General features: G+C 42.5%; 1 protein-coding gene across 1 annotated transcript in view; it reads right to left on the bottom strand.

Annotated features, from left to right (window-relative positions):
* OTC (ornithine carbamoyltransferase) overlaps nt 1-10,497 on the bottom strand; it is a 33,399-nt gene that overhangs the window by 10,116 nt on the left and 12,786 nt on the right. Inside the window, exons 4-5 of the mRNA XM_009888360.1 lie at nt 8,913-9,000; nt 2,669-2,822 (exon numbers count right to left, since the gene is read on the bottom strand). Coding sequence (XP_009886662.1) covers nt 2,669-2,822; nt 8,913-9,000 — 242 coding nt within the window. The remainder of the gene's footprint in view (nt 1-2,668; nt 2,823-8,912; nt 9,001-10,497) is intronic.

Below are 10,497 nucleotides of genomic sequence, written 5' to 3'. Positions count from 1 at the left end.
CCCAAGAGGCTGCTGAGAGCTCCCCCCTGCCTGACTCTCCCCTGGGTACAAAAGCAAGAATGGGAAGTGGGTCAGAAGCCAGTGGTGCGGCATGTCCTTGGCAAAGTGGGGCAGGCACCCAGCTGCCCTCTAAAGACCTCCTGACAAATTCTGTGCTAAGGAATATGCTGGAAAGACGGGGGGAGAGACGGGCACAGTTGGAGGAAACAGTGCTCTGCTTGTCAGGCTGACTGGGAAAGTGCTGCTCATTTTAAAAAGCTTCCACAGCTGTGCAAAAGCTGAGCCATTCCTTGAGATCTGTCTAAGTGCTCATTTTGTCACAATACCCCTGCACATCAAATGTTTCTTTTGTTTGAGCACCAACTGTTACGGTCCTGTTTCCTCATCATGTAAAATGGGCAGGGACGCTCTTTGCAAAGATATCCTCTCCACTGCTTGATGCAACAAGGACGCCCACCTGCTGTTGCTGCTGCCCTAGGTATTCAAACCAAGGAAAAGTCCAGCCTGTGGGCTCAAGTTCACCTGGAGCTTCTACCGTGGCTGCCTTAGACAAGGACACAATGGAGAAGAAGCAGAGGGTGATCAACAGGGCATGTACTCATTCTGCTGATCTCCATAGGTTTCCCCCTAAGATCAGTGGAGATGAGTCTCTGGAGGGTGACTGAGATATTCAGCAGACTCTCTTCATTTACTGGAGATGGAGTACAGGGCAACAGCACTCTGAACTTTGGCACTGTAGTCAGAGGCCTGGATAAAACTAGGCTTAGACGCAGAGATATCAATAGTTGTGTAGACTATGAGTCACAGATTATTCCTGAGGCCTGTTATTCACAAGTGATAAAATGCTAATAACTAAGGTGTTTGCAAGACAGACCCCCCTGCAAAACACAACCATAAGATTCACCTCATTTACAGTTGCACACAGTATTTAAGTGAAATTATGACATTTAGTGATTGATGATGTTCTCATTACAGCTTACTGGTTTACGTAATTTGAACAGTTCACTGAAGCTGGCTCAATGTGATCTCGCAAATGTACCTTATCCTGAGGTATGCAAAGCATTTAAGTCTCAAGTTTACCAATTTTTGCTGGTCTCTTCACTTTAACTATTGAAAATTCACAGAATCACAGAATGGTCAGGGTTGAAAGGGACTTCTGGAGATCATCTAGTCCAACCCCCCTGACAGAGCAGGGTCACGTACAGCAGGTTGCACAGGACAGCATCCAGGCAGGTTTTGAATGTGTCCAGAGTGGGAAACTCCACCACCTCTCTGGGCAGCCTGTTCCAGTGCTCCACTACCCTCAAAGTAAGAAGTTCCTCCTCATGTTAAGATGGAACTTCCTATGTTCAAGTTTGTGCCCATTACCCCTCGTCCTATCACTTGGCACCACTGAAAAAACATTGTTCCCAGCCCCCTGGCACCCTCCCTTTAAGTATTTGTAAGCTTTGATAAGATCTCCCCTCAGTCTTCTTTTCTCTAGACTAAAAAGACCCAAGTCTCTCAGTCTTTTCTCATAAGAAAGATGATCCAGTCCCCTAATCATCTTTGTAGCCCTTTGCTGGACCCTCTCCAGCAGTTCCCTGTCTTTCTTGAACTGGGGAGCCCAGAACTGGACGCAGTACTCCAGATGCTGCCTCAGCAACGCAGACTAGAGGGGAAGGATGATCTCCCTCGACCTACTGGCCACACTCTTCTTGATGCACCCCAGGATGCCGTTTGCCTTCTTGGCCACCAGGGCACATTGCTGGCTCATGGTCATCCTGTTGTCCACCAGGACTCCCAGGTCCCTTTCCACAGACCTGCTCTCCAGGAGGTCAGCCCCCAACCTGTACTGATGCATGGGGTTGAAACACAGCTGAATGGATTAGGAAATTATTCTGCCCTCCCTTTTTCAAGCAGCGTGATTTTTATTCCTTCAGAAAGTAAACAAGGTCAGAGGAGTTCATCATAGTTGTCAACCAGAACTGCAGCATAATAACCTTTTTTATAAGCTGGTTTCTCAATTGATTGTAAAACAGCATAGTCCTTCTCTTAACAGATAAACATCTGGTATTCTATGTGTAAAACCTTATCCTGCTGTCAAATCAACTATTTCATTAGATTAAACTACACAGTAAGATCTTTTTTAACTATTCTTTGATGTGAGCAAAGTTTAAATAGGTTTAAGTGCCTGAACACTAGGTGTTTGCAATGGTAGCATTAACTGGGTTTTCAAAAGAAATTTGTTCAACTAGTTCCCTAATATATGGAGAGTGATTCCTTTTAAGCTGTTCATAGGTTAGGGACGAATCAAGAGTGAAGTACTGATTTTTTTAAGTCAGTGGAAAAAACTTCCAGTGGCTTTGGCTGAGCCAACATCTCACCTTTATCTTAATATGTAAAGCCCCCTGCACGTTTTTTGAATTGCAGCCTAATTCCAATGAAGTACTTAATTTTATGCTTAACTTCAGTCTCACTACAGCTGATAGGACTAGGTAATTGTTTTAAATTAAACAGGTCCTTAATTATATTGCTGGATGAAGATCTCTTTAAATAACAAGTGCCATGTAATTACCACTTAAAAAAACCTAAGAATAAATGATTTTGAACCCGACTTCCCCACATACTTACCAAGATCAAGACTTAGCAAAAAGCCTATGTTATTAAATGCACATTATATTGTTACCTGAAGAGTTAGATAATCAGCTAAAATCTGGAGAGGATGGTATAAATCGGACAGTCCATTTATTATTGGTATAGTGGCTTCTTTCGTCATTAGGTCCAGATCGTTATGCTTATAAACTCGAGCCAAGATTGCATTTGTCATGCTGGACAGCACCCTAGAGGATGGCAGAAAATACCCAAGTCAAACATAATAAATATAGCCCTGTTGCACTCTTCAGCGTGCAACTCATAAATATTAATGCAAAGTGGTAATGAATCAATTTTTTTCAGCTATCTGAATAATTTATCATGCCTGCATAAGACACTTAAATGCAGACATTTAACAAGCTGCTAATAAGTAAGCAGCTTTACTTATTAACAAACTATAGTAAGTAAATGAAAACTGCTGCTGTATTTTATGTTTTTTTCTCTGATTGTAGCTATAGATGTAACAGCAATAAACGTTAAGGTATCTCAACTAAGATAAGAGATTGCGTGACACTGTAACATTTGAAGAATTGGATAACTTCAGAAGAGATAAGGTATAAGATTTCTTGAGTCTCTTAGCAAAGAACAAATGTAGCATTGGCTGAATATTACAGTGCCTCTGTATGGTAGCCTGACCTTTGTGAGGATTAGGAATACAGACCTGTCTTAGAGTACCACAATTATTTACTGATCTTAATGAACACAGAAACGACGCCAACACCACCAGCCTGTTCTTTCTCCTATGTACACACCTGCGTATTGACACACATAGTATCAGCGTTAAAGTAACCCCCAAATTTGAAACCCAGTAAATGGACAGGGGCATGGAGGAGTCACTGTGCCACTCTGCCCTTAACCTTATTTCCCAAAGTGTGAAGGACTCAGAGATTAGCATAGTGGATTAGCATAGTATACTCAGCGTGGTCTGACTTCTTTAGATAAATTAAATATGGATTGGAGCTCTGCATTTCTCTGCATTTCTGTGTTTTAATCAGGCCCTGAAGCCTGACTTTGAAGTAGCATTTTGTGTGTTTTCATGTTATCTCTAATAGGACCTTAAAACAAAACAAGGAAGAGACTGAATAGAAGAGTATGAAAAATCCTTGCATTGTCTACCTTCCTGATTAGCCATGAAGAATTCTGGTATCTCCTCTTCTGGAAATACGGCTGTTAATGCCATGGCCTTTAAACAGACAAATCTCCTGATGAAGCCAGTAACCAATATTTTCTACTGACACAAGACATTCCTCACACAAGCAAAACTCTTATAAAATGTTACAAGATTCCCTGTAGAGCTCTCTCTGAAGAAAAGATTGCCAATAGAAGCTACAACTGAAAAGGAGGAACTGAACAAGGTATTTACTGATTGCAAGGTATTGGAACAGTTGCTGTTTATGCCATTATATCTTCTCAGCTCATGAGTTTCTTTCTCTGTGTGTGTATTTATTCTAGCTTGAAGCGTGTAATTGTGGAAAACCTACTCTGTTCTGAACTAGTCATCAGGGATGGGATGCACGGTCCCTTTTGTTAGCCATCTAACAGGTCTCCACCCTAAACAAGACATAGCCAGTCCCACCAGTCAAGGAAAAGAGGCAATTGCACCAGGAAATTGCCCGGTTTTCTTAGACTTTTTTTAGGATGTCAGGACAGCTGATTCCTACCTGACACGACTGATAAAGAATTTAAAAGAAGATGGTTTCTTTACAGGGTATGCCATTAGAGGAAATTCAGTCATAATCAATTACCAGTTAGTGAAAACTGCTGGATTTTCTTCGTTAATCTGTTGAAAGTAGATACTAGACTTTAGACACTTACCAGCAAGACATCAGTCCTTCTGCCATCATTTCTAGATGTCATATCTTATAGTAGGAAACCCAGCTGGAAACTGCGTTTATTTTTGTGAAATCAAAACCAAATTGAACTCAGAAAAAAAAATATACCTCATCTGAGGAGATGAAGTCTCCTGTAATCAAATCAATTTAAAGGAAATCATGTAAGGCTGGCATTCCATAGGAAAAAAAGATCTGGCTAGATAAAAGGCTTAAGTAAAGGTGAAGTTTTAGAAGATGAGGAGGAGTAAGCACAGGCTTATCAGGTGACTTTTCATTTAAGGGTCCTGTATTATCACCACCAACGAGGCCTTTTTCTCTTTTCATTCTTTTAGCAAGATTGTAAGCCTATAAACTTCAAAATCCCAGAGCTTGAAAATACATGAGTGTGTTGGAATGCTGCATATCTCTCTTTTCAAAATAACTTTTATTTCTACAGAGAAATGCTGGACATTTTTACTCAAGTGTATCCTCTGAGGAATCTAAAATTAAACACAAATAAAAGTATGCTTTTTTGGTATGGCTCATCTCTGAATTTGAAAATGGGGCATTTGCATATATTTTGGGCAGCATATTGCTATCCAAGGTAGTTTTGGGTTTGTTTTGAAAGTATGTGTCCATTCAAAAGATTTAAATTTCTGACAAGACTACTTCATTGTTATTCATAGTCTTACAGGTGGATGTGTTCTCAATAAGCGGTGGGAAGTAAACTCGTTCCCCATATACACAGAGCTTCATCCCCTAATAATGCCAGTGGACTGGTAAAATCATCCTATGAGTTCTTCAGCGCTGTCACTGAAGTTATGGTCACTGAGCTATAGTGGTGCACAATGGAACTGCTCTACAGTGGAAAATACAGTACTTATATTTCATTTCACATAATATATCAGACATGCTAAAGAGCACTGAAAGGCTTAGAGCTCCTTAATGGGTGGTAACTTTTTGGTACTGTGTCAGTGTAAATGTAAATGTCTTGTGAAGCATGTATTAAGAGCAGGTAGTACGTCACTAAACGTATGTGCAGAGCAGAAATGCTTTCAACCCTTACCTGCAGCAATTTAATAAAAACTGGGACTTTTATAGATCTGTGCCCCTTTTGCTTTAAGTCTCAACCTCAAGTACTTCTAAGGTCTTCACAGCCCTAGACACATGGCTGCAAGTATTTGAAATACCCTCTAGGTCTACTACAGGCATTCTTTTTTTATTCTTACATTAACTGAATGAGGTTAGCATGTTACCCTTCATTCACAAGAAATGCCACTCAGGTTGTTCTTTTGGGTAAACTGCTCAGCCTTGATTATGTAAAATCAATAATAATTCTGCTAATGAGAGCAGGAGTGAAGCAGAGCACATGGGGCTCTGTAAGGACTTGGGAAAGCCCTCACTCCACTGTAGCAGGTGAGTGCTGTGACTCAGCAGAGGAGCAAAATCCCCAGGTCAGTGTCATAAATAGCGACTTGACCTGGAAAAGCAAGCAGTGACAGAGAAAAGTGGGGCTGAAGGTTTGCATGGGAAGTGGGTATCATGGGAGCTTTCTCCACAGAATGGGGACTCTTCCAGAATCGCTGGAAGATTTGCTTGCTTCTACTTTTTGTCTTATTTCTTGTAGCTTACTGTCTTTCTTTTTCCCTTTCACTTGTGCAAACAAAGGTGATTCAAAAGACTGAACCGAAGATTTAACGACCCTTTATTATCCTATTTGGAAAGAAGAAGAAATGAAAACCAGCCTATACAAAGCATGTCCATTTGTGTATCAAAACACACATGGATTTGCTGCGGGGTTGGCATCTGAATGACAGAGAGCCTCTGGATGACAGTCCTGCACGTCTGATGGGATGGTGCTTGGAGAGGTTATTGCAGGGGAGCACCGTGTAAGGGCCCTGATGGCATCCTTCCCCTTCCTGGAGGTTTGGCTGCTGGGGCTCAGAGCCAACTTTGCAATAGTGCAGCTGAGGGCTACCCCTCAACACGCCCATGTCTGGGGCTGGGGGGGACGGGACGATAGGAGGCTCCCAGACAGCAGTGTGAGGAGCCTTCATCAGGGCAAACCCCCTTCTCTTGGGAATCACATCTCTTGTTGCTTTGTAACCATGCCCATGCTGATCCTGACCCAGAGGCCTCACCTGTAAGCTGATGTCCCAGCCTGGCCTTGGCCCACCCCCATCCTCACAGAGGTGCCCAATGCCCTGGGCCATGGTTGCCCTCAGCTGCCTCCTGGCCGCCCTGCTCCCTGGCTGGGGACAGGTGCCAGCTGAAGAGGTCATGCTCTGCCTGACCCAGGGGGACCTCCTGGCACCCCAGCCTCCCTAGTCCCCAAGGAGCTCACATGGTACCCTGATATAATGCTCTGAAGACTCTCACCATTTGTCCTTCCCTTCTCATGCACAAGTGCCACAGTGCAATTTCACATTGGCCCTGGTATATCAACCCTTCCTTTGGCTTCACTTGCCATCTTTGGTGGCACCACCATACTCCCAGTACCTAAAGGCGGCCTACAGGAGAACTGGGAAAGGACTTTTTACAAGGGCATGTAGTGATAGGACGAGGAGAAATGGCTTCAAACTGGAAGAGGGTAGATTTAGATTAGATATTAGGAAGAAATCTTTAACTTTGAGGGTGGTAAGGCACTGGAACAGGTTGCCCAGGGAGGTTGTGGAGGTCTCATCCCTGGAAGTGTTTGAGGCCAGGCTGGATTGGGCTTTGAGCAACCTGGTCTAGTGGGAAGTGTCCCTGCCCATGGCAGGGGTGTTGGAGCTAGATGATCTTCAAGGTACCTTCCAACCCATTCTATTATTGTATGACTTGAAAAATCCTCCATCTCTCATGCCAGTAGAGTTGTAGCAGGGATGCATGTCCTCTGAGGCATTTAAATGGCACACTTTGATGAAGCTATAGCTGTCCTGCTTAAATTGGGGGTATGTCCCATGATGTATGAAGAATTTCTTTTGAGGGGATGCATTTGTATCCCACAGCAGTGTATGAGCTCTGCTGAACTGGACACAGTGGTCACTGGACACAGAGAAATAATGTATCTCAGACTTGACTTGAGTCTCAGAGTAATCTGTTCTCTTTGTAGGCCCACAAATTTACACAATTTTTGAATCTTTTAAACTTGTAGTTACTAAAGCAAGGCAGTGCGACACACTTTTGTCAAAACATCTGAACACTATTGTTGCAGTTTACTTTGACACTGGCAGAGTTACGTATCTAGCAGGGAGTGAGAGCTAAGTACTCTCAAGCCTCAAGAGACTGGAATTTTTACTTTCTACTATCAACACCCATACGTTTTCCACTTCAGTAGTTAAAAGTAAGAAATGAAAACTTAAAAAGTTCAAATGTTTGGTCTTTTCCTTACATTTTCCTTGGATTTCATCACAGAGAGAACAGCAACATAGTTCTCAAACAATGTCTACCACTGACTGTGAAAACTGTAGTATACAGCAGAGGCAATGGAACCTCAGCTGGCTGACTGAGTGTTTTGAATTGAGCCCGATGAGCTTGACACTGCATGTCTTTCACCAGAACAAAAAGGACCTTTCAGACACAACTAACCTTCCAACAGCTGGGCCTGACTGAATCAACCTCAGGCTACAAAAGGGCTGCCTAGAAAGCAGCACAATACTGAGGTTGGATGAGTCTTTAATACATGGAGTGCTATGAAAAACAGCAAGAGCACCTGCAAAAAATAACCTCATGTTCTGCCTACTTTCTGCAACATCAGAGGGAATCCACTGGAGAAAACCCTTGAGCTCAGTTCTTCCCCCCTATGGCAATGTGGATATGCTGCTAGCTACCCATCCCTGCATGCTGCGGGACTGGGCATGATTAAAATCTTCCAAGGGTGCCAGTAAGAGAACGATGCCGTAGCCTGACAGTGGGTACAGCTGTGGAGGAGGGCACATGAAATCAGAAACTGGCTGCAAAGTGTTGGTCAAGTTTGGTGATGCTGAAATAGGGGGATCAGAGTGGCTTTCGGGGCTACCCTGTAACTGCAGGTCGGCTAAGGTCCACCAGCAGCTGGCCTAACTAGGATAAATAAAGTCTTTGCTTTTTGATTTGCCAGTCAGTTGTACTTCTAGCTCCATGAGAAGCAACAGAACCAGAAGGTTCTACTCTTGTTTGAAGATATGTGCTGTCATCTGTGGAGCTTTACTACTTAGGTTCATAAAATGTTTCTGTTTGTGTGACTGTCACTCTTATTAACACTCTATATGCCAAATTTGATAAAAATATTTCTCATTTTGAGATGTTTTAGAGAGCTGGAGTGGACGGAATGATGGTGTACTGAACTACAGATTCTGTGAGCTGATCTGTAATTATTTAAGAAATTTGGAGTGCCTTCTGACATTTTCCAGAAAGAAAATATTAGCTTCCAAAATTCTGTAAGGCAGGTTTCAGCCTGATCAACTACCAAACACATAGTGATCAATCAAGTGACATTTTACCAACCTTGCTGTGTCTGTGAGATTCTCATTAGTGCCCAGATGTATGTCTTGTGTTGTAAGGAAGGAAGGATGTCCTCCAAGGAGAGCAAATCCTACAGTGAGGACACATTAAAAAAGAAATTAAACACCAGCACCTCGTACAGCCAAGATTAAAAATCTTCTTCATGTAAAAGATATTTACAACAATAGAAGTAAAACTCAGCAGGGCATCCAAATGTTTCAAACACTTAAAGTCTGACACACAAGACACAAATAAATGTATTTTGGAATAAAACCACTCAAATGTGATGCTTTGCTGAAATCCTTGGGCATTAGTTCTGATCTGAGTTCATAGGAACAGTCATTCAAGCTGCAAGGGTACATATTGCCAAAAGCATCACTGTGTCACCCTGTTAAGAGCTAGGTAATCCATTCATCATGCTGAATTTCTACTTCAAGGGACTTAGCACCCTAGAAGGGCTGTCTGAGTCACTAGGCGTAATTCCACATCCTTGCAAGAAGCCTCAAGAATAGTCAGTCATATAGAAAACCCTAAGTCTCCTCATACACTATAACAAGCTTGAGCTTTGTCACCAATGACCAAGTGCCTTAGAAACTATAACGTGACAGAGAGAAAAGGAAAGATCTCTGGCACTGCCAGCATCCCTCCACCCTGCAATAGTTCAGAATTTACAAGGTGAGCCAAGGAATGGATGAATTAGGTCTGATGAATTAAATCCATTCCTGAACAGGAAACCATGGAAAGACCTGAGCATCATCTAAGGATATAAAGCACTTTGGGGGACTTAAAAGGTGTCTGGACAGTATTTTGGATAAAGACAACTTACATGCTAAGGGCAACTCTCAGGTTCTGTCCTGCCTTATTTCTGTTGCAGCACAACTAGAAAGCTACCACAAGCAACCAGCTGACACAGGCAGGGAGGAAACAAGCTTTTTTTCACTAACACCTGAGTCTCCCTGGCTTTGCCTGGTTTAAGCCTAAAGCCTCCCTCCATTAAATCTCAGTGTAAAGACCATCATGGCTATGTATGGAGGGGCCTGAGGGGAGCTGTTTTATGAACTGTTTTATGAACTACCACAAATAGTTCAGCATAAGCCTAGCACAAAGCACAGAGTCCTACAACTGGGGATGTATGAAGTGTAGGATTTGACTTGGGCTATAGGTAGCCCTGTAAGACATTTTCTGTGCACTGGGGAAGATTTTCCACATAAGAACAACTCCCTTCTAGTACAGAAATTGTCAGAGAGATCTTGCCCTGTCACTAGTATCTATGATGGAGAAAATTTCCAGAGAATCTCGGTGTGGATAAACCAACATTGTCAAGACAACACTGCGGGGGAGCGAGCCTTTTATTGTGACAAAAATCTAGAAGGAGGCCTATCTTATTTTTATTGCTAGGAAGAGAGAGGCTGCATATAGTACAGAAGAGCAGAGGCCTCCCTTCTCTATCAAACTGTAATCTCTTGGAGGTGCTAACAAATTTCATGCTATTAAAGAACTTTTATTCTTAAGGAAAGGGAACTTTTAAGGAAACTTTTATTTTTAAGGAAACTTTTAAGGAACTTTTATTCTTATTCTAAGGGGGGGG

This window comes from Charadrius vociferus, unplaced genomic scaffold, assembly GCF_000708025.1.
Source record: "Charadrius vociferus isolate BGI_N301 unplaced genomic scaffold, ASM70802v2 scaffold206, whole genome shotgun sequence".
Taxonomy (NCBI): domain Eukaryota; kingdom Metazoa; phylum Chordata; class Aves; order Charadriiformes; family Charadriidae; genus Charadrius; species Charadrius vociferus.
Note: the sequence above shows the minus strand (reverse complement) of the source record. Positions and strands in the feature narration are given on the sequence as shown.